The 25,539-nt window shown below is 34.5% G+C and overlaps 1 protein-coding gene across 1 annotated transcript in view; it reads right to left on the reverse strand.

The window, feature by feature from the left end:
• Positions 1–4,642: 4,642 nt before the first annotated feature.
• The window catches only part of Ikzf2 (IKAROS family zinc finger 2), a 146,553-nt gene continuing 125,656 nt past the window's right edge, over positions 4,643–25,539 (reverse strand). Inside the window, exons 5-7 of the mRNA XM_090354755.1 lie at positions 22,403–22,540; positions 13,727–13,870; positions 4,643–6,698 (exon numbers count right to left, since the gene is read on the reverse strand). Of these exons, the coding sequence (XP_090210881.1) occupies positions 5,974–6,698; positions 13,727–13,870; positions 22,403–22,540 (1,007 nt within the window). The 3' untranslated portion in view covers positions 4,643–5,973. The remainder of the gene's footprint in view (positions 6,699–13,726; positions 13,871–22,402; positions 22,541–25,539) is intronic.

Raw genomic sequence — 25,539 nt, forward strand, 5'->3', positions numbered from 1 at the left:
ATAATAATGGTAAAGCACTTTTCTCCTAAGTGCAAGAAAGTTAAGACTCTGCTTTACATTTTTAACATCTTTCTAAAGAACTGTCTAGTCAATCTTCTATCATTTCTATTTTCAAGGAAAGCCAAATAAGAACATAAAAATGTAACCCAAGAGAAAAAAAAGGCAAATACATATTCTGGTCACATAATCTCTGAAGTCATTTTAGTTACCTAATATTTGAAAGTGAAAGTAACACGAGGGTTATACAGTGTATCATTTCTAATCCAATCACATTTCTTTTAATATAAAACTATACTTAAGTACAAAAATAGGCAGGCAGATTATTCAGCCAACAAAAATAAGGAACAAGAAAGTAAGACTTAAAGAGACCAATGAATTGGAGGTTAAAAGTTGACTGGCTCTTCAAAAGCAGTAGCAGGAGAGCAGCAGACTTCCACAGACGTTGGGGAAGGGAGATATGAAGATATGGGTGAGGAAGAAGTAGAGGGAGTGCACATCGTTGGAAGTAAAAGCAACAAAGAGCTTACACAAAATAAGAGAAAAATAAAGATTAAAAATCTGAGTGCTTGACAGAGGGGAAAAAAAAAAAAACGTATCAGTTTCAAAATCTGAACCACTAAAAAAGTAAGAGTCAAACAGTAACAGAAAACAAAACCTAGATTCCTTGTCTGGTTACAGTGTGTGGATTGGAAATCAATTTCCAATCATTTAAATTAAGTGAAATCCTGATAAGTGCATAGTAGGGGATTCTGTGGCCTCCACTCAGAAGCATTTCTTACTTTATGTCACTTGAGGTAATAATACAAGGGCCCAGGTCACTGCAAACTTATCAGTACCTAAATGAAGTTATCCAGGGTACTATACATAGCTTAGTAGAGGGTCTCCACAATAAAAATGACAATTGTAGAAAACTAGTCATTTATGTACCATTCTCTGTATGGATTAATTCACAATGTTTTTTCCTCTTACAGAAAATATACAAATGCAATGATATGGGAGCATAACTCTCTCAACAGAATTATGAACTTGTTTCTAAGAGTACGTGTGAAAAAACATTCACAAACTAACAGTACAGAAAGGTCAAACTGAAAAACTGGAAAGAGAATGTTACGTTAAAAAAATCTCATGGAAATTTCAAAAGTTTAGGTAACTGTAATAAATGTAAAAAATATTCCAGGTGTCATTATCTGGCTTAGCAGTACACTATAGGATAAAAAGAAACACAGCTTCGTGGTCATATGACATTTGCTTTATAAAATCAGCTCATTTTTTAAAAAGCTGTCATAATCTAACACATCCATTTCAGTTAATACACAACCATGGTATGAAATCATTTGAGATTATGCATTGGAGAACAGCAATGTGATATGACTGTTCCATTTTATTTTGCGCAAGGAAAATTAATTACTTGTTTTCTTTTCAATGTTATTTGATAAATATTCTTAGATTAGAAGTCAGAGGTTCCAAGACTAGAAAAACACTAGACTGGGGATAAAAAACTAAAAAACAATACTGCATTTTATTGACCCCAAATTCTAGTAATAAAGCCTGTGTGACACAAATCTTATTTTTCCTTAAAGACAAACAAAAAATATAAAAACAAATGCCAATATTGAGTTCAGAGCTAAAATCTCACTCTATTTTTTGTACTTGCATAATCTTGCAATAGAATTTAGAAACTAAAAAGGTATTAAAATCTGCTTTTAGAGGTTCCTTTTAACAGCTAAGCTGAAAGTTTCTGTACTGAAAAATGCTTTAGCAGTTTTTGTCTTAACACAAAAAGAATTCTATTGTACTCAATTTTAAGTGATTTTGTTTTGTTTTTTAGAAAATATACAATAAAAACGTGGTAGAGCTAAAATAGCTGGCCAGCACTCTCAATGCATTTTAAAAGGCACCGATATAAATTTTTATAAGTATTTAATACATTAAGTTCAGGATCTTTAAGAAACCAGTTACTGTATATTTTAATTATTTTGCAGAAACTGGAAGATTAAAAATATTTCTAGAATAATTATATATATACACACTTTAATTTCATCTTTTTCCATTTCTTTTGAACTTGGAGGATCAAATCTTGTTTAGAGTAATCATACAGGTAGTACTTATTAAAGTAACATATAAAATATAATTAAGGATGGCAACAAGTCTTCACATTATTTTTCTCTAAAAACAAAGACTCCAAAGTTAAAATACATCTAGGACTCTTACAGGCTAATTTCTTTCTTGAAACTATGGGCATATATATTTTTGTTTGTAGTTTTGCAGCTTATTCTGCTCTATCTCTGCAAATAGGATTGAACAAGGTTCAGAAAACAGAAAAAATATTTTCCTGTAATGGCATTCTCAAATGTAAATTTTGGTAAACATTTATACCATGTAAAGACTTGGTGATTTTGTGAGATGTAAAACTGTGACACAAAATTATAATAAATAAAAAAAATTAAAGGCTGGTCTTAAAAATATTTTTAGCCTATCTTTACATGTCAAGTAAAAGTTGCTAACTTGGAAAAAAAATTTCTTTGTATTCAAAAAGAAATCTATATTTCTTATAGCTTTCCATTGATGAGTTTAACATCTTGTTTTACCTTCCCACTCTCTGTTTCATTTTGTCCAAGGTCTAAGCCTCCAAACTGCCACTAGTCCTAAAGACACAATTAGAACTTCTTTAGTATTTCTTAATACAATCACTTGGGAAAAGTAAACTTCACTGCTTAGGTATGAATGTAATTTTAACTCTATTTTCTTGTAACACATCTGATAATTCTGCTTCTTTTAAAAAAATAAGAGATATGTGTGGTACATATAAGTACTCACAATTTGATGCACACATATTAATTGCTTGCACTCATGTAGGACAATGATGTCCTAATAAAAAAAAAAATCAAATTCCAGGCTTTCATTCGTCCGTTCTGTTTCTCCAGAAGATTCCTAAGGAAATGTTTTGACTACTTTTCATCTTCTTTCCAATTTCTGTTCCTATCTCTGTTTTCAAATGCCCTCATAATAGTGATTTTTCATTGTAGAGACGCAGATCACTTTTCCAAAAGGGATTGCAGATGACAAAGTCTGGGCAAAATTAGGGCAAAGCGATAGGATGAATTTCTGAACTTTTGCCAAACTGGAAAATACAGAGGCTAACCCATTTTCATGTCCCTCAAATACTTCCTGCAATGTTAAATCACATCTAAATAACTGGGCATGCTACTGTTATGTAAAATTTGATTTATTTGGTATCTGGACCTCATATTTATTTTTAGGTGCTATTGAACTGCACATTTTCTTTTGTGTAGAAGAGTCATGAAAATGTAGCCATCCAGAGTTTTCAGAAAGCTGGATGCACACACAAATTCTTTCTAACCTAAAAATTCAAATTGACCTTGTCCTCATTTGTCCCCACTGCTCCTTGAGTCATCTCCCTCTCTCATTTGTCCCTCATGTCAGTAAGCTAAGAAAAAACACTTAAATATACCTTCATACCTATGAGCTCTCTTTAAGAGATTACATTTTCTTATAGGATAAAATCATAAGAGTTGAGTGAACTAATATTGCCTTCACAGAGGAACCACACAATTTTTAGGTCCATCTGAATTCAGTTTCAACCGAAGGTAGCAGGTACATAAATGCTTACGTGAGGGGAAGAGGGGAAGACAACCCAGGAAAAAATTCATAGATAATGTAATGTCAGTAAAAATTCACGTGTCCAAAATTATGGACATATTGATTGGTATGCAAGTATTTGTTTAAAATAAGGTAAAACAAAATCATCAATCTCAAAACTATTTACTTCACCCTAAAAGGAGAAAAAAGGCATTTTAGTAATGATTTGGAGATGGTTAGGCTAAATAATGGTAAGAAAGATATGCCTTATCTTTGAATAAGTTATATGTTTACCATCTACCTATGGATGTAGGAAGAAAGAAAAAAATTAACAGTTGTTATTCTATATATCTGTTTGGTACACTCATAGACTTAAAAGGAGTCATTTAAATATTTCTCCAAAAATAATTTAAGACAGGGATTACTTAGAGAGAGGCAAGTTAGAACCATTTTCACTTAGACTCAGCTGTGTAGACTCAGACTCAAATGGAGCCTTCTTTTTTGCTTAGACTCAAACTAAAATGGAAAAGTAGGAAAATGAGTTAAGAATAAGCTGACAGACTTGACCATCCATATTTCTCTGTCCTTGACATGTCTAACTCCACATTATAGGCAAACCACTTCACCATCTTATTAATTGACTTTTAGAGCAGTTATTAATTACTGCATAACAGAAAGTAATTATTCACAAATAATCCAGTTATAGTTAAGCCTGCTCTCTGTAAACAAAATAAACAGCAGGTTCTGCCTCCAAATTGTGTTCCCCAACTGACCCAAGAGCCAATGTTGTTCCATTTCTCTACATGAATCAACTGAACTGAAAAGATAAAACAAAGCACCCACTCAAATGAAACTAGAATCGGCATATGAAACATAAAAATGTCATAAATGAATTAAAAGATGGGACATTCTCTACTACAGGGTTGAGATCTGATATGGATTCATAGAGCAGAATATTTTTAAGACAGAAAAAAATGTGCTTGATGATTCTGTCATATTCTAGGCTCTAAGAAAGGTAAGAGAAAAACAAAATTGTTTCTTTGTTATATCTGTAGAGTCTAATGTGCAGGTTATAAAGAAGTTCCCTTTTCTCTGCAATAAAAGAAGCGAATATCATTCCTGAAGAAATACTAAAATAAATAGCCCTAGTTCAATAAATCTTACAAGGTTCAAGTTACCATGTTCAGGTCAAATTAGCAGTTTCTCTGAGGACATTCCAAAAGAAGTAGCCTATCATAAGACTTTGAGTATAATCTACTCCACATGTAAAAGAGGAATGGACAATGAACGGAACACTGAGTGGTCACAGTTTAAGAAAATGAGTGAAGAGAAATATCAAAGGATTACTAGGTGGGTTTTCTCTTTACTGGTAGCCTCATTATATTTTTCTGCTGACTTGTTAACACTGATTAAATGCTGATAAAGTGACAATTGTAAGCATAGTGTTAGAAGGAAATACGTAAAAGTAACCTACTATCATGTTACAACTTTAAACAAAAATTGCAAAGAAATTTATGAAAAGTAGAATTCCCTCCTGAAACTACTGCTTCTCATCCACTCTTAGACCATATGTTATTCTGAAAACTACATTAAAAAATACTATGTTACAGGTGTTAAAAGTAAGGCTGCAAGGTTGTCTATAAAATGCCAGTCATCAAAACTATGGAAAAAACAGTGCTTAAAGTTTAGAAAAATAAGATCAAAGGACCTCAGGTGTCTTGTAGTTATCCTCAACTACTTGTAGTTTAAAAGTTTTGCTCTATGGTACAGTGTAAAACATACTGAGTTACAAATTCCGTAGGGGAAGTAAACATAGAACCCACAACAACTCAACTTGTTCTAGCAGTTATCATTGAAAATAACAATGAATTTGTGTTCCATGATATCTAATGAATAAAAGATTGGTTTACATTTTGAAACAAGAGCTTCTTTGAAGAGTAAAATCACTTATACCATTTGAAATTGCCAAAGTTCTACCCAGAAAACTCCAAGCTTTCCTGTCTTCAATCACAATCCTGAACATCAATGGCAAATTAGAATTGCTTAGGTGAATCCATATAAATCAACTACATTTTTTTCCCCAAAGCATGACATGCCTTAATATCTACCCATGGCAGAACTGCTTTAAATTTCCATTTCCATAAAATAAAGCAAGCTATCAGGATACAATATACCCATCCCTTTACTCTTCCATTTTCTTCCTTTTTGTAATTAGGCAGAGAAAATGACACTGCATCCACAAAATAAGAATTATTGACAGTAATATTTTTTTAAAAAATGTGTCAATATCTGAGGGAAGGTAGGATTGTAAGTGCAGTATTTCTTCATGTGCAGTTCTTTACTTCATGGGGGTCCCCTTTGGAATGAAAAGGCCTAGTGGAATGTGTGCTCCCCTCGAACAATGTGTGATGAAAACTCATAACGGTCCTGGCTTCTGTAGCCACAGATGTTGCATTCCAGTGGGTCCCGGTAGCCATGGCAACCCATGTGAATGGTGTACATGACATGGTCTAGGAAAAGGACTCGGCAGTGCTCACACTTGAAGGCTCTTATCTGTTCTCCTTCTCCATTGAAAACCTTATAGATGTCCTTCAGCGAGCCCTTAGGAGCCTTGGTGACATCCAAAGCCTTGACATCCTCCTTCATGTAAGCTGGGCTTTGTTTCCTCTTAGGATTTAAGGCAGGGTTTCCTTGGTAGGACTGGTGGTCCTCGTGGCTGCTTTCTGAGTCAGTAGAATCCAGGCAGCTATTGCTGGGGGAGGCCTCTCTTTCCTGGGGTCGACTCTTTGGTCTGATGAGAGAGATAGGGCCATCCATGTTGTTTTCATGACTATCAGAGGTTTCCCTGCTAATGGGTCTTTCTATCCTATTGGGATGATAGACCTGAGAATAAGCTGAGCTTATGACTGGGGCCACCTCAGCGATTGTGCTTGGCGGGTGCTGCATCAGAGGGTGAAGGGCCTCAGTTCCAAGGTAGGTGATTGCATTGTTGATGGCTTGGTCCATCATATGAGACTGCATCAGCTCAGCCTCCTTCTCATAAGTTAAGTTCATATCAAAGTGGATATCTGGGTAGCTGAATCGCATGAGCTTTTCCCCTAAAAGGAAGAGGTGGAGAAAATAAAAAAAAATAAATAAGAAAAGGAAAAGACATTACAATGGACATTGACTGGATTAAAAAATATAAAAAAGCACAAAGATGGGGCCGGGAGTTTGGCCTAGTGGTTAAAGTGCTTGCCTAGCATGCATGAAGACCCGGGTTCGATTCTTCGGTACCACATACATAGAAAAAAGCCAAAAGTGGTGCTGAGGCTCAAGTGGTAGAGCTCTAGCCTTGAGAAAGTCCAAGGACAGTGCTCAGGCCCAGGACTGGCAAAAAAATAAAAAATAAAAGCACAAAGATAATGACGGCAATTCTCCATATTAATGTCTCATTTAAATATTTAGGCTCTTCTACTGAGACTCCCTGACACTCTTAACAAAAAAGATTATTAGTAATAAGCCATTTGTACTTGCTCTAATGTCATTAGAACAAATGCATCCCACTCTCAATTTTCATTTTCCCTTAAAGTTCTTACTTGTGTGAAATTCAGAGTCTAGAGAAGAAAGAATAAATGCCAGATAAAAATAAGTCAGAGACCATGTTTATTTTTGCATATTTCAAAAGGAAGAGAGATCTGGTTGTAGTCTATGTTAACTCACCTTTGAGTAATCTTTATTTGGTTGATTTAATTGTTATTTTTAAACCAGTTACAGAACAATTAGTTGTCATTTGGAGAATTGAAACGTCATTGTTATAATATTTTTAAATGCTATATCACCTAATAAAATGAATGCAATTAAAGGCAATTTAATAGTAAATTAGGGATTGACTAAAAGTACTTGCTCATGAGCTTAGAAAAATTATATATTTCTTTGCTTCTTGAAAAAATTATTTCTCTCATTTCATGTCTTTTTATAGACATGTGATTTTAGTAAGTGCACACATTGTTTGGTTTTTCCATACTTTTTCTTGTTTAAAGTATGTAGTTTTTTCTTAGGCATTTACATCAATAAACACAATTTTTACTCCAGTAGTTTATTTTCACATAGTACTTGAACATAAAATCTGGGATAGTTTTGGTGTTTAAAGAAAGAAGTAATTTTTTCCCCAAAACATTTCTAGATGTCAGAAGTTTATATTTAAAAAAAAAATTACCACTAAGACAATGTGTTATTTTCTTACTGTTTTTGATAAGTAGAGATTATACATCAATCCTTCCTATTGTGATCTGTTTAGTATGTTATAGGAGAAAGATTAAACTATAATGTTGATAGGAGGTATATATTCACCAGGATGAAGTAAGAGAATTTCCTAATATTTAATTCGTATTATGACAGTAAAGAAAATTTTCGTGAAGTAAGTGCCATGAGGAATAAGAGTGTGATAGAAAACCTTAGAAATCTAGAGGAAGCAATATGGAGATAGATTTGCTGGTTGGAAGGCAGGGACAGGAGGGAATTACTTGTAAGTCAGCAAATTACTTACACTTCAACATGAATGAGAGTGGACACAGTTGAGTAAGACAAATAAAATAACTCTGAAATCATTGAACAGCAATAGACTCCGAGAGATGACACAAGGAACTACCCCAATTTATTTAACAAGAGGACTAAGAAAGTTGCTATAGTGATCATGGTGTCCTGAATTAGTTCAGTGTGATGCAAATGGAGGAAAATAAATGATATAGAAAAAATTTACAGAATACCACGGTTGCAACTTGGAGATTATCTACATAAAATGATGAAATAGATGATGATGAGAGAGAGAGAGAGGCAGAAGTGTGAAACAGTTTTTTCTGGCCTAGGAAACTTAATTGATGATAGTGAGATAGAGAGGATACATTGGGGAGCACTATGATTAATACATATGTCTTGCAAGGAGAGAGATCTGGGTTTAGATACAGATGTGACAGTTATCGGCTGACAGAAGGCAACTTCTGAGACCTGAGTGTAGATGATACCATTCAGAAATAGGTCAAGTATATAGAAGAGGATCAAAACAGAACCTGAAACATATTTATATGCCAACCCATATTTAAATTTAACTAGGATTCTTGTACTTGGAAGTCGGTTTTGAAAGCCCTTGGTCTTGATGCTTCTTGGAGAAAGGATTCTGCAGGGCCAGAGAACCCTAAATATCTAACTCATTATCCAGAACAGAGGGCAAACAGACACCAGAATTCCTCCACCAACACAGTATATGTCCAGGGTCTGTGCTATCCTCTTCACAGTGTCCACTCTTCTGGTGTTAAGTGTGTGGACTGGTTAGCACACACTTAGGCCTGATGCATGTCCAAGACACTACTATTTATTTGCCATGTGTGTGGTGCAATGTAAAAGAAAAACACAAATATGATGAAGAGAAAAATGTCTACACTTTTTCTGGTAATAGATAGAACCAGAAGTCAGGTAGCAGGGTGTACTTCTGTCCATAATGTTATAGTCTAGTGAGGAGTACCAAAGAATCTGTGTCTGAACATATATTAACCTTAATGTTTCAAATTTGGAGGACAGAGCATACATTTTTCAGCTTATGTCAGTAAGATATGTAGGCAATTGAAAAAGAGTCTTTATTTGTACTCTGTCTCATATGCATAGCTGAATGGTAAGTAATAGTCACAGAATTTAGAGGAAAAAAAACACATACAGACAACTATTGCAGAAAGCAATGAAAATAGTGCCTTTCAGTAAAAAACAAAAACAAAAACAAAACAAAACAAAACAAAAAAACTCATTATTCAATAATGGCAAATGCACTCTAGGATTTATGTGAGACATAGTCTAAACAGGGTCAAGATTTGACACTGTAGAAGTGAGTTGTGGTATTCATGAGAATAATTTCAGTGTAGTATGAAGATGAAAGCCAAGTTGGACTGAGAAATGAACAGAAAAAAAGCACAGAAAGTGTTCTTTTAAATATTCCACCTTTGAAGAGAAAGTAAAAGCAGGTGGTAGTAGACAGAAGGCAAGGTATGACTGAAATAAGTTGTGTTGTTGCTTGCTTGCTTTAATTAGAAAAATGTATCAATTAAATGAATAAAGGCTAATAGGCAAATTAGAAAGAGAAATAATAATAATGTGGGTTGAGAGGTCAGGACAGGATAATTTGAACAAAATGTAGAAACTATTCTTTATCCAGAAAAAAGGATATTTCTTTCACTGAAATAAGGGAAAAATAAAATATCTATGTGGATGCACATATCGTAGAGAGTTGGTAATAATATTATACTAAAATTATTCTAATTCATTTTAGTCGCTCTGTACATTATCAAGGACAGAAAGCAGACATCATGTGCAGAGAGCACAGAATGTTTGAAAATCCATAGTCAGGGCTCAGATTATTCAGGGATAAATAAAGAAAAAGTCACTCCATAACATAATAGCAGACATAATTGAGATCAATGATTCCTAAGGCTATGGGAATTTCTCCAAAAGTCCTAGTGAATAGGATATAAATATAGAAGAGTCGCTTACTCAGATGCATGAGACAATGAGATTTCACCATGAGAAGGTAGAGAGAGAGCAAGGTAAAGGTATTGAGATTATTGGCAAGATAGTGATAAACTATGACAAAGTGATAAACCATGAAATCTAAACTGCCCAAGAAAGGGAGGAAAAGACACATAGATGTTTTTTATTAAGTCCAGAAATTCTTGGCCTAGAGAGTTTGATAGGTCAAAGAACAGTATTAAATGGAGAGGCATGAATTAACGGATTTATAGTATCTGTGCCATGATGGAAATGTCTTATTTTAAAAGAAAAAACAATATTGTAGCTAAAGTTTGCTAAATAGTACTAGGACAGAATCTACATAAAAATCTCAAGCCGGGGGCCAGGAGTTTGGCCTAGCAGTAGAGTGTTTGCCTAGCATGCTTGAAGACCTGGGTTCAATTCCTCGGTACTACCTACATAGAATAAAGCTGGAAGTGGTGCTGCAGTTCAAGTGGCAGATCACTGGTCCTGAGAAAAAAAGCCCAAGGAAAGTGCTCAGGCCCTGGTTCAAGCCCCAGATCTGGCAAAAAAAAAAAAAAAAAAAATCTCAAGCTGGGTGTGGTGGCTGTAGTCCTAGCTACTCAGGAGACTGAGATCTGAGGATCAAATTTCAGTGCCAGCCCAAGCTCAAAAGGACCTGAGCTGAGACTCTTATCTCCAATTAACTTCTAGAAAATGGGAAGTGGGGCTTGGCTCAAGGGTAGGGCAGTAGCCTTGAACTGAACAGCTCAGGGAAAATGCCCAGGCTCAGGGGTAGGGCAGTAGCCTTGAGCTGAAGAGCTCAGGGACAGCGCACAAAGAGTTCATGCCCCAAGACCCACACAAAAAAAATTCTCAAATGCTTAATAAAATTTTAATGATGTTATAATTTCTTCATATAATAGGAATATTTCTCCTAAGTAGTTTAATGGATTATTTATGAGAAAACAAAGAAGAGAAGGAAGAAAAAGAAAAATAGAGAGTGAATTTGTGTGTGTGTGTGTGTGTGTGTGTGTGTGTGTGTGTGTGTGTGTGTGTGTGTGTCCTAAGGGTTGAACTCAGGGCTTATGTACTTTTCCTGAGCATTTTTGCCTAAGGCTGGAATTCTAATTGAGCCACAGCTCTGCTTCTGGCTTTTTGGTAGTTAGTTGTAAGAGTCTCATGGACTTTCCAGCAATGCTGGCTTCAAACCATGATCCTCAAGTCTCAGCCTCTGAGTACAGGTGTAAGCCACTGGTGCCTACATCAAGGAGTAATAATTTTGAGTTACACTTCAACTATTTATCAAAGCAGCATAAATAACTTACATGTAGACTGTTGATCAACAGGGTGTTGTGTTGAGGGGAAACAGAAATAACCTTTGTTGTGTGGGTACCAGGAAGAAGGCTAATGACGGTGAAAGAAAATGAATATGGTTGAAATAGATTGTAGGCAAGTATGAAAATAGAACAATGAAGCAGATTGAGATTGTATTAGAATGAGGAGAGGAGGGTAAAGGAGAGTGATAGAGGTGGGAGATTGATAAGAATACATTGTATGCATGTGTGGAAATGTCAAAATGAAATTCCTCCTTGTATAGTTAATGAATGCTAATAAAGAATAAAAAAAGAATCATACTATAATTTTCTAAAACTCTGTTCCTCTTTTGTATGTAACGTAATTAAACTAAATTGAGAGTGGCAAGCCTAAGTCATAGAAGATGTGACAAAAGTCTTACAAAGAACAGACTATAAAATTTGGGATATAAGGTACAGTCACAATTTTCTTATTTTTCCAACTGCACTATTATCTAGTTTGAAATAATTATCTAATTATTCTCATAAATGAATCAGTTTTAAAATAAATGTTTTCTTCCTACCTTTAAGAAAAACAAAACAAAACAAAAAACAAAAAGAAAAAGCAGGCCTGTTGGTAAAATCTCAGATTTTAAACTGTTAGCTTCCTAGGAGTTCTCACTAAACTCCCTGCTAGTCTTTGTAGTTGTGTAACTTGAACTCAGGGCTTGGGGGCTGCTTTTGAGCTTTTTATTTTTCTTTTTTTCTTTCTTTGTTTTCCCTTTATATTTTATTTTTTTGTGGGTAATGGGGCTTGAACTTGGTCTGGGCACTGTCCCTGAACTCTTCAGCTCAAGGCTACCCTACCCTTCAGCCAAGCCCCACTTCCTGTTTTCTAGAGGTTAATTGGAGATAAGAGTCTCAGGTCCTTTTGTGCCCAGCTTGGCTTTGAACCATGATCCTCAGATCTCATCCTCCTGAGTAGCTACGATTACAGGCATGAGCCACTGCACCCAGCGGTTCTGAGCTTTTTCACTCTGGTCTAGCCCTCCACGACTTGGAGCCTCAGCACCAATTCTAGTTTTCTAGTGGTTAATTGGAGATAAGGGTCTTACAAACTTTCCTGCCCAAGCTGGTTTGAACCATGATCCTCTGATGTCAGTCTGAGTCATGTGAGCCTAGCCTGCTACCTGGGCTTAGTGTGATATTTTGCTAATTCTTCACTTTTTGTTTGAAAGGAAACCCCAATGTGTTCATTAGAGTAATAGACTGTAATTCCCCTTTCTTTGTTGAAATAACCAAAGAAAAGACTTTAACCCAATCATCTAAGGAGGATGTCTTACAATGCTCTAACATGAGAATCTGACAATTTATTTTAATCTTCTTTCTCTTTGTTTTTATCCTTGATAGAATCTGCAAAACAACTATAAAACATATAAAATGATGTTCAACTATTTTATCCACAGTCTTAAATATTCTATAAAAATAGAGATGACTTTTGTATTCTTAAGAGAAACCCTGTGACTTCCAACACATATTTTGAATGTTGCCAACAATGGGAGTTTCAAAAATCATTTCATGACTTGGAAATAATCAATATATAAAAATTTAATATACATATATAGCATTTTATCTTTTCAAAATCATAGGCTGGGACAAAAAGGGATTGAGGTATAAAATACAGATATATAAGAAAGACACTATGAATGAATGTAAATAATCACATTATTTTCTAATGCAGAATTTTCAAAAAAAAATCTCTAAATTCTAGATAAAATGTTAAAAAGAATTTGCAGGGGTAAAGAAATCAGTCAAAAACCTGCTAGACTCTATTTTGGCTCAAAATGGTAGAGTGCTAGTCTTGAGCTGACGAGCTCAGGGACAGCGACCAGGCCCAGAGTACAAGCCCCAGGGCTGGAACAAAAAACCAAACCTGCTACTAATGTAAATTTAAAACAAATTACAAAAGTAGTCAATAGTCTAAGGCATACTTATTTTGTATAGTTATTTTAAAATAATATTTGACTTCTACATGTCTTTAACTATTTATAATCACATTTTTTGAGATGGTGATTTACTTCTATCAGTCTTTTGGTCACTTCTGTTGTGTGTGTGTGTGTGTGTGTGTGTGTGTGTGTGTGTGTGTGTGTGCGTGTGTGTAATATACATAGGAAAAAAGCTCCCTATATGCATCACAAAGTAAAAAAGTACAATGTGGAAAAGAGATAGGAGTGTTGCTCATATATGAAATACACCATATATGTTTCTAACATATGGATTTGTCTTTTTAAATGAAAATCATCTCATTATAAAGAAATGAAAGTATTTGTGCTGCTTACCCACAAACTTTTGTGGAGTGGAGCTTTTACGTTTTCCCATATTTCCAGTGAGCTTCTCTATGACAGCAGGTCTCTCAAAAGGCACCAGAGAAATATTGTTGTCCATAATAGGCTCTTGTTCCTTACAATCTTCCATAGGAGGTACTGTATGAGACCATATAAAAAGGCAATCTGATAATTTCTTATACATTTTGAAAGATACACAGCTGGATCTGATAATTTCTTACACATTTTGAAAGATACACAGCTGGATCTGTCAACCCAATATGTGTTAAAGAAAACATATGCTCATACACGTGAATAAAAGCAGCTAAGAACCTCTTCTGTCAAAGAAAATATTACTACATACATGCACACACACACACACAATTTGTTTCTAAGTCTGTTTCTCTCAGATCAATGGCATAAACTGTTCTATTTGTGACAAGCACATTCATTTGTTTTCTCATCTTCTCTGAAAGTGTTTTTAACATTGATTAAAATCAATAGTTCTTTAAGACTACTCTATTTTAAGGCTTTGGGAGTTTATTTTTCTCAGACAATGTAAGAAAGTCAACTTGTTTTGGAGCAAAGCTTAGCTACACACTCAGAATAACAATACAATATTTGACAATTTTCTCCATCTGTTTTCTTGCAGCAGATTTTCTATCTGATGAGTTGCTAGCCATATTGGCAGTAGTTTAAATACCTGCACAAAGAAGCCTTCATGAAGAAGATCCAATTCTCAACATGTCTATGCATAGTAAACTGTGACAGCCTTAAGATTGTAATTTATTTTCAAAAGAGCTCTATAGCAGGATAAAAAAAATCTATTTCTAAATTGGCACATGGGCACTCTAAACTACTAATCCTAATTTACCTGACATAAACACTCTAATGTGGTTCCTTAGTCATTCTATTCATCTAAGTTACTGTGGGCTAATGTTGGTCTTTGGATATTGACATTAAGTGCTGACGTTTATGAATAAATTCAAGAAACTGAAGGCATTTTTAAGTTGGAATTCTGTCCACGGATGTTAAATTTAACAGAGCAACTTCTTAGACAAGAGCATATCAGTTTCTTAAAAAAAATTATTCGTAGTAAATTCTAGAAGTTTCCATTTACTAGGTACTCTAATTTGACAGCATACAGGTCAAATGATTTACTTGGATCCTTTTGTTTGTACAACACAGTCCCATGGTGTGGAAAACAATCCATTCTCACTTATAAGGAGGCCCTACTGGCTGACAACAAAATCAGAAAGCAAAGAGGAAAGTGAACAGAATTGAATGCACAATTCAAGTGACCTGTTTAATAGCCAATACAGGGTGCTGATGTTGAAGAAAAAAACAGTATCAAAAATGTTTTCTTGAAAAAAAAAGTTTTCCTAATTTGCACATCTTTAAAGAAATCAACATCCACTCCATGATTTGGTTAGCCTAGTTGCTGGGCCAGAAAAAGATAATGATTAACTTACATTTTAATAAGAGATACTCTGACTCCAAATAGCAAGTTATGGATGTTGATTTGGAGAAATAAATTCCAAGATGAGATTTAGAATAAGAAAGCATGAAGATCATTTATTATGCTGATGCCATTCATGATATTATCAAGAGGGAAACATATCCAAAATCATTACATAACATATTATATAATCATTTAACTAATAGTGACCAAACACACCAACTTTCATGGCTGATCATAGAATTCAGACAAAGATACCAGGAGGAAAAGAATAGTGATAGCAATCTCATGGAAAACCAGGTAATGAGACAGAGATATTAACCTTTGCTCTGGTAAGATTCATGGGCACTTACTTCATTACTGCAAATAGCTACAAAGTAGTTGATACATGAAGCAAAGTTGAAAATATCACTAACTTATATCTAAAGTGAAAAAAAATTAGAAAGAAAAAATGTTAATTTTTGCTAAAAACCAGCAAAACTGGTTAATAGGGTTTGCCCCCAATATTGAATATGTTAATTAGTTTTGAAATGAGTAGCCTAAAACTTGGCAGTTCTGCTGTAAGTCTCACCCTGAATTTTCTTATTTGCACACACTTAATACTCAAAACGAAACCTGGGCGTGGGAACCGTTCCACACCACATCCACCTCGATTCAGATGATCTGTCCCAAGTTCAGTGAAGCTCATATACTCCGAAAACAATGCTTCTGTCACGCTTTGGTCTAAATTCTACTTTGCAACAACAGCCCTCTGTGTCAAAAGTCAATTTTGCTTTTACCATGTTGACAATCATAGCCATTAAGTGCTTTTTGGAGGGTTTACATTTAATATTCTATGCAATCCTTGTGATATAGAAGCTATTACATCTTTATTTTTACAGATGGGGAAACAAAGACTTCCAAACTTTAAGTAATTTTTCTTTGTTTATCTCTGGTTAGTAAAGAATGCTACCAGAAGTCTGGCTTCAGACTCTAGGCTATGCTATATTGTTTATTATAAATATATTTTGAGACTATGGAAATATTTGAATATCTTGTAACCCAGGTTGACATGTTTGTAAGGACTGCCATGGGTGAAAGACAAAACAAGCTTTTCCTAAAGATCTAATATTATTTTTTGCTCTCCTGAACCAGGGAATAACTCAACAAAATGTTTTTGGATACATCCTCCAAACACGAAAACATTCTCTAGATATTTTGTATCTCGATTGCATTAACAATAAGAAAATTTTCTTAGTTAATAGTAAACCCCTGCACTGATATCTTCATTTGTTTCTTTTTTGACATTATCTGAACTTGTAACTAAAATAAAAATGTATTATTGCATTATGCCATTATTTCATTATACAGAAAAGATAAAGGTAGAATCAAAAGAGAACATTAGGCTGAATATGATAGTATGATAGTATGCACCTATAACCTAAGAACTCAGGAAGCTGAGGCAGGAGAATTTCCAGTTTAAGATCAACCTAGTATATATAAAAGAACAATAAAAAACCAATAAGATGACATAGCTTTATTTATATTTAGCAAACAATCCACTTAAAATTCAAATTCCAAGTAGAAATAAATGGAAGAATCAAGATCCTGTCACATGTTTTTACCCCAACCCCTGTGCCCCTGGACAGAAGGGGACAGGCTAACTGGACTGACAGTTCCACATAGGTGTATACAATGGAGAAAGTTCTCTAAAGGAGGAGGCAAGTCTTGTTATCATGACAAGGGAGAAGGAAGAGAAAAACAGAATCTTTTCTATTGTCAAAACTTTTATTTTCTATGCTGCTGAATCTAGAAACAAAAATCTTTCCAGTTATTTGTTATTTACTTGACGACTATGGTGCTACAATACTGGCTCTATGAAGTAACTGTTCCCATATTCCTGGCACTGTTCTTATCTTCCTGGCTTCTTCCCCACTTGGTATGTTCTGGACTTCTGTGATAGCTCACTATATATTTACTATTTACGCATATTGCCTTATGCTCCAGTTTGCACATGATGTATTTTCTCAATCAATCATGTGCTAGAACAGGGTCCCCAGTGCAACAGTAATGGAAAATGGTGGGACCTTCAAGAGATCTCACCCCAGTGTAAGGTCACTGGGGACATGGCAATTGCTAAGGGATTTGTGCTGGTGTTTCAAAAATGGTTAGGTCTCCTAGGAGTAGATTAGTTCCTAGAAAGCCCACTATTATAGAAGAGGAAGGCTAGACCTTCCCTGCTATCTTCTTCCTATTCCTAGTCTCCCACATTTTGTTACAGTAACTTAGAATGAACTAAAGCTCCTTATTAAAACCTATTTCCATAGGGTACTACTGTTATAATAATAGCTAGCACATTTTCTTCCATCCGTCCATCCCTCCCTCCCTCCCTCCTTCCCTCTCCTCCTTCCTTTTTTACTAAGATCTCTTGAGATCTATCTCAATAGCTTATTCCAAGATAGTTTTTCTTAGTTCTTCAAAAACTGAAACCTTCCTTTTCCTCTCACAGGCTTTCTCTAAATTTCCTAATTTCTACCCCAATGGATGGCGCCATCATCTACCACATCATTCAGTCATTTCTTTACCTTGGCCAGATACCTGACTCTACTACTCTCTACCACATGAATAAATGTGGAAGTATAGTGTTTTAGACTCTACATCTGCAGTTGCCCTCAATTACCTAATGTTTCTATTCAAGGCTACTTTAAAGCCATCTTGATCATAGCAAAAATCTCCTAAAAAGTTCAACTGTGTCTTGATTTCTCTAGTCTTTTTTGTATATTCCTCTCAATAAAAATAATAATATAATAATAATATAATTCTGTTTTGAAGTACAAAAATTCTTTACTAAATATAAAACAGGCCATTGTTCTGTCCAGAATTTTTTCCTCTAACCTTACCACCTTCTTGCATCTTCCAAACTGGCTTCCAGTTGAACAAAGCTACTTGTGGGTCCTCAACCTTCCAGGCTACTATTTCTTTGCATATACTTTCATTTCTGAATGAAACACTTGACTAATTAGCTTGTCAGTTTAACTTTTCAAAACTGAGCTCTACATAACTTTCCTTGAAATTTCCCTGGATATCCAGTCTGATTTAGGTATCTGTTCCTTCACTCCTACCTATTATACTAATCAAAGGATACTTAAAAAATTGTTCATTTCCTGTTCTATTTCACTAGAAATTGCATTTCATTTGACTGTGCCTCTTCTACCTATTATATGAGAAGTGTCACATTCAGTGGCTGTTAAGCATATGACTGAATGAAGGAAATATGTCACTTATTAAAATAAATGAAATAAGCAAATGAAAAATTTGCAGGTTCCCAATTACAATATTTCCCTGTTTGCACAAAAAGAACCCTCTTTCCCCAAATAACTGAAAGTACAAAGCTAAGAAGATATAGTAGCTTTAAAGTTGGTTATCTTTCTGGCTACACAATTTCAGTTTTGACTTCAGGCATTAAGGGAAAAGGTAATTACATAGTTTGCTTTTAAAGCTTGTTTCCCAAGCTGAACAGACTTGAAAAATGAGCATAAAGATAACATTCAACTAAGATAAATAATCTGCCATAAAAACCAATTTATTGTTATCTTTACTTCCTACACCAGAAGTCATAAAACTTCCTTTTTTTTCTAATTCAGTCAACATCTCTAACTTTTGCCACTACCTGCTTGTACCTCTTCAGTATTCTTCGGCATTATCACTTGCAGTGTCTTCTCACTCATACCATTTGCTCCTGATAGATGTCAATTCTATACTGGTCATATTTTCATTTGATGACTGACTGGCTCCTATTTAATGCACTATAAAATCCAATCACTGGATTAAAAGAAAGGCTATACTTTAACATAATAACTTGCCTTATTTTATATCACTCTTTTAATTTGAATTACAAATATCAAAAAATCTGCTAATGAATCTTTATTAGTTCACGACTTTCCTCTGCATGGAATGTACATCACTGTGTCCTGTCAGTTACATACAATTTTCACTCACTCTCATGCTCATATTGTACACTGATATATGGGAGAAGTTTTCTTTGACTACTCCACTGGGTTAACCCAAGCCTTGGTTTAATGGACACATCTTTATTATAGCGTTGGCTTCACTTCATTTTGTTATGTTTGAAGTGAATGCATTTCCTAGCAGAATATAGGTGTATAAAAGAAATTCTGTTCATTCCTCTTTTGCATCTCCAGAATTTTCCTCAGACACTAGATGTAGTCTCCACACTTGGGAGGCTGAGGCAGGTGGTTAGAAGTTCAAGGCTAACTTGCTACACAATGAATTAGAAACTGGCCTGGGACACATACAATACTCTTAGATACAAACAAATAAACAAAAAAATGGTCCACACAACTTGGCAAATAGCAAATCCTGAAGAAATGTTTTCTAAATGAAGTCTTCAGAGTCAATATGGAGATGTATGTGCATTTGAACTGAGGAGCCAAGAAAAACAATTAGGTCAGCCTTGAAAAAAAAATTCACAGACCACTGGGCACAGTGGCTCACACCTGTAATCCTAGCTACTCAGGAGGCTGAGATCTGAGGATTGAGGTTCAAAAGACCAAGCGGCTCTTATTTCCAATTAACCACCAGAAAACCAGAAGTGGTGCTGTGGCTCAAAGTGCTAGAGCCGTAGACTTGAGCTGAAGAGCTCAGGGACAGCACCCAGGCCCAGAATTCAAGCCTCATGACTGACCAAAAAAAAAAAAAATCACAGATCAAAATGATGGTCATAGTGCCATCTACTCTTAATATTGTCAACAAATGAAAAAAATAAAAAAGATATAAGAAGAAAGAAAGGATAAATAGGGATTTATTGTAGCCATTTAAAAATAGACATGTCGGGGCTGGGAGTTTGGCCTAGTGGTAGAGTGCTTGCCTTGCATGCATGAAGACCCGGGTTCGATTCCTCGGTGCCACATACATAGAAAAAAAGCTGGAAGTGGTGCTGAGGCTCAAGTGGTAGAGCTCTAGCCTTGAGAAAGTCCAAGGGCAGTGTTCAGGCCCTGAGCTCAAACCCAGGACTGGCAAAAAAAAAAAATAATAGACATGTCAAGCCATGACTATGGAACATGATTAATGATGGCCTCTAGTAGCTTTTACCCATGGTTTCTCTCTTTGATATTTACCCACTCCTACCTCATGTAGTCAAACACAGCTGATTTCCTATTAAGTATGTTAATGAAAGTGGAAGTAGACTAATGATTGCAAATTATTATTATAACAAACAAAAATATAGCATGAAAAAGTAGCAATACTGTGCTGGAACAAATAGACTTTAACAAATATTCAAGTCAATACAAAATTCCAAAACCTGCCCTCTTGTTTATGTGATCCCAACTTCTCTGCTAAGTGAATCCATGTCTTTCTTCCTGCTTCCATTGTCTTCCACTGTTAGTACTCTATGTGATGGGCTCAGCAATTTAGGAATAGAACTGTACTGAAACTACAGTCACTTACAAGACGTATCTTTTACTTTCCTCCAAATATAAGCTTAATTCCATGGTCAATTTGATAAAAGATCAAGGTTGATTATTTATGCCTTACTTCATGATGACAATATAAATGTCTCTCTGACAGAGACTCTTACTATAGTATATATTACTCTAAAACTCCATAAATAACTGAATGCAAAATTGATTAATTAATAAATTAATTAATATTAATAGATTAATAGATTTTGCATTTTTAATCAAATGCCATAACTATAACTGAAAAACGTTATGTGGAAAAATCTGGTTGTTATGCCGTCACATCTCTTCTCCCAAACCTTCATCATCTTGCTGCCTCCAGCTACCCTTAAATCAGCAATTTAAACCAAACAATATTCTAAGTAAGCAAATGAAGCCCTTCATGTTTAAGTTAACATGGTAAATAACAATTACCTATTATTAATACCTATAAATCTAATTATAGAAATATTGTGGGTATACATTTATTATGTATACAATCACATTTAATTCTCACAGGAAATCTCTCAGCAATACACTTAGACACTAGATAGCCAGACAGGCTACTGGACTCAAGGCCTATATTTTTATAAAATCTTTGTACTCTGGGTCCTGCACTATTCTCATACATCATATCATGCAAGTTTGCAATATCAAATTTACTGAGTTGAAATATAGAAAGTTTACAAAAATGTTAATATAAAGCTACATGGACTCAATTACAACAAATGGAATTAAATCAGATTTTTTATAGTATAGAACCTATTCTCAGTGTAAGAATATGCTTAAATTATTTAGCATAATAAATATTTTGAATTTAAAATTCACAACCCAACAACAAATCATCACTACCTAATAAGCACTTTCGTAGTTTATACTATGCTAAAATAATCTTAGCCCCACAAATCATTCTTAGATCTAGCTATCTCTATATTTTTAAAGTGTAAAGCAAACTATACCATCTAGCAATGGCCATTTTATATTTACATATATAAATGTACCAATAAGTTAAGACTTTTGTGTATATTTATATGACTAAAAAAATCAGTATAGAAATACAATCAGTAAAGGATAGGCACTACAAATCTAAAGAACTGAAATCTACAACTTTCTTTGCTTGTTTACAAAATAAAATATCATTTTAAAACTTGAAAACTTGATTGAAACTTGATTGAAGCTTGATTATTAGTTCATAATCAAGGGGTTAGCTCAATAGGAATTACCTTCCCATGTGCTGTCATGGGTTGTGAAAACCAAGATTGTTTGTTTCGAAAATGTTTTTTGAATGGAGAGAGATGGTTTCTATTTCAGATTTCTCACACATGTAGAAAGCAAAATTACTTATTTCCCAGACAAATTGTAATACAGGCTGAAAGAATTCCAATTATATCACTGATCATCTCCCTAAAAGAAATAATGGACATCTAATGCATTCTTTTAGGAAACCTGCAGACATCTATGCTACAATCCTATTCCAATTAACTTTAGGATAGAGAAATGCAAGAGAAAAGGAAGCATATTCAAACAAGTTTGACCATTACTATGCTAATTAAAACATTTTTATCAGAAAGAATTTGGGAGTAACATTGCTCAAGACAGCTTGTAATATATTCCAAAGCTTAGCTCATTTCAAGTGTCTGAGAAGATAATCCCATACAATGTTAATGTGATCTCAACTTGTTTAAAACAGAGAAAGATTGTATGTTCACAGGTAAGGGAGCTACTTAGCCTACATGAAAAGATAAAAGCAGAATAGCAGAGAAGGAAAAATCACAAAAGGTGTTTTCTACCCACCATGGTGACTCATGACCTGCCCGGCAGACTCCATGCTGACATTCTGAAGATAGTTGTGGCAGCGTTCCTTGTGTTCCTCCAGTGAACTGCGCTGCTTGTAGCTCCGTCCACAGTAGTTGCACTTGTGAGGTTTACCCACTGGAATGAGAGCTCAGGGTTAGTATCTGGTCCACATCCATTTCTAAAGAGAGTTGTGAGTTCAGCTTTTGGTAGTACAGAGCATGCAGCCATATGCTTTTTAGATTTTAGGTGCCTTCTTCTCCCACAGTCTAATTCAGACAAGAAAAGAGAATGAATTTCTACAGACAGAGGGAAGATAGGCAGATTGTACTTCTAGCACCAGGGAAAATACAGAATCAAACTTGTGCCCTGACTATATTCCTAATCATGATGGTGTGATGATCAATTCTCAAACTACCTGACGCTACACATTTTCGTTTGTAGTTATGTCAGCCTTGACTCACTCAAAGATACCTCAAGATACCACAAATTGTGTGTGTGTGTGTGTGTGTGTGTGTGTGTCTGTGTCTGTGTGTGTAGGAGAATATATTATTTGGAAAATGAGAAATTTTTCTGAAGAAAAATGAAAATGCAACCATCTGAAATGTATTGCTTCAATAAAATGAGATCATTCTTGGGTAGCAAGATTAGAAACAATTCACGTGGTAAGAAAAACTATAGATGAAAATAGAGTGTTTCTTTTCTTCTTCCATGGTGGTAATAACTGTTCACATATGCAAAGCTTTCTAGTAGATGAAGTAAATTCTCCTTATTAACACTTTTGTATAATACTAGGATTATACCTACATCAGAACTATTAACAATAACCACTGAATCTTTAATAAATTTGGTTATAATGACAGTGATTGTTTTTGAAATACCTCTTATTCACAAAATCAAATTTTTCCCTAGAAGCCATGGACCCATCATTTCAACCCACATATTAAAATATACACTGTGATGCTTAGGTAGACAATGTTGAAAACAAATGATTGACAAGAAAAACAGATACCTTTGTAGAAAAAGGCACATTTTTATATAGCACTTCAATTCTTGATGGTAAATGGATACAAAAGAAAATAATGCCAAGAATACATATGCTGAAACCCTAAGATGTAAAGGATAGTGTGTGAATTTGGTTGGTGTTTCTCATTTGATTCCCATAGGAATAATTTAGCTTTGCACAGACATAGACAAGACTTTTTTTCATGATTAAAGATAACATTCTAAACTCTGGCCCCCTAACAGACCAATATGATAACACTGGACAGAAGAGAAACTAAAATATCATCGTAAGGTAAAGTACTCGACTGTTTAAAGATTCACTGTAATAACTCAGAAACAAATAAATCCAGAAAACTGTTAAATACACAAAAAAGCCAAAACCAATCCTTAGGTTATATTTGAGGTATATCTAACTTAAATTCAGCTATTTCATAACCATACTTTATACTAATCATCTTTAAAAAAATAGCTATCTAAAGCATGATTGGCCATTTAAAAAATACTAGGCAAAGTACTATATTTTTATACCAACTATTTCTGGGCAGTATCTATGAATGCTGTGTAAAATTTATACCATTTTCATTTAAAATGCAAGAAATATTTTCAGTTGAAACAGTGTGTATAATATAAATACATTTACATACAATTATATTGTGAGACATGGGAACTACATAACAAAAGGCCTTTGTTCCTTTACCATTTTTTAAAAATACTGGTGAGTTTATACTAAATAAATTCATATGACTATGTCATTCTACACATTAAGTCCACTAATTAATACTTAGCACTCATAAAGACTCTAATCCTCACTCACTCTAATCCTAGCTCACTTTATAAGAAAAAGCCATTTTCATTACTGCTATTAACTTTCTAGCTATTCTCATATCTGAAGCCTATCTTATTTGTGTCACTTGTGCCTCTCTTATTTTGTTAGATTTATTTTAAAACACTTTCCATCTTCATCTCATCCTGTTCTCAGTGAATTTACTGGGAAAATGAGTATTTGTTCTAAAAGCATAACCTCAGTTTTCCCCCTTCCTCATCTCTATTCCAATCACTCAAACAAGGCTGTCATTTTGCATTTTGACATGTCTTATAACCATTCAGTCTCAAAGAAATTTACTATTGTAATGCTCTATCCTATTCTCTCTTTCTCATTCGTTCACCACTGTAGCTAGGTATGCTGATATATGACTGTGATCAATTTCAGCTCCAAGTAGGCTATGACAGGATGATCATGAGTTCTAGACCAGCCTAGGAGATTCAGGCTAGCCTAGACCAACCACACAATAAGATGTCTCAAAGCAAACAAAACAACAGCAGCCTCCAACCCCAAACAAACAGCACAAAAAATACAAAAGACTACTATGTACTAACATGGTAAGAATATAGTGTAGCTAAAACTCATAATGTAGAGGACAAATTCTCATTGTGCTTATGATTTTCCAAGTGAGTCTAATGAAGAATACAGATGGTAAATACACAAGCAATATATCACGGATTATGGACGAAATGAGTGGTATGTTAATATAGCTTGGGGAACCTAATTTCAAGTGGCTGGACAGGATGGTTGGTCAACTAAGATAGGCCAATTTAGGGTAATTCATGAAGGAAACCTAAGTCTGAGGATTACAGTGAGAGAGAAAGAGAGAATTTAATGATTTTTTGGGAACTGATCTTATTTCCTTTTTCTCAAAATACTTTCGAACATCAGTAACAATTCTTGCTAAATTCATGATTCAACTGTCCCCCTATTAGTTCTTTGGTATCATTTATTAAACTTGAGTTTAGGAAACATTGTCTATATTTCTTTTGTTATTTTCTCAATCTCTTCCCATAGCATAACATGTACATACTGCCAATCTGTGCTCTCTAAATTAAGACTTCATTTCTGTGAACCAGATAGAGTGCCTGAAATGCTTTCTTATTTGTAAGTTTAAACCTTCATATTTATATTTCCTTTCATGTCATCCAAACATCCCTCTGTTCTGTTCTAACAACATTATTTATGTTCTGTTGATCCGGTGAATATGACAAATGCATTGCATCTATCCACCTGATGCCTATTTCCTTATCTGTCATGCTTTAGTAAATTTTAAACTGATAATGTTTATGGTAGTTACTAAACACTG

Source organism: Megascapheus bottae, chromosome 21, assembly GCF_031878675.1.
Source record: "Megascapheus bottae isolate mThoBot1 chromosome 21, mThoBot2.hap1, whole genome shotgun sequence".
In the NCBI taxonomy this organism is placed as follows: Eukaryota; Metazoa; Chordata; class Mammalia; order Rodentia; family Geomyidae; genus Megascapheus; species Megascapheus bottae.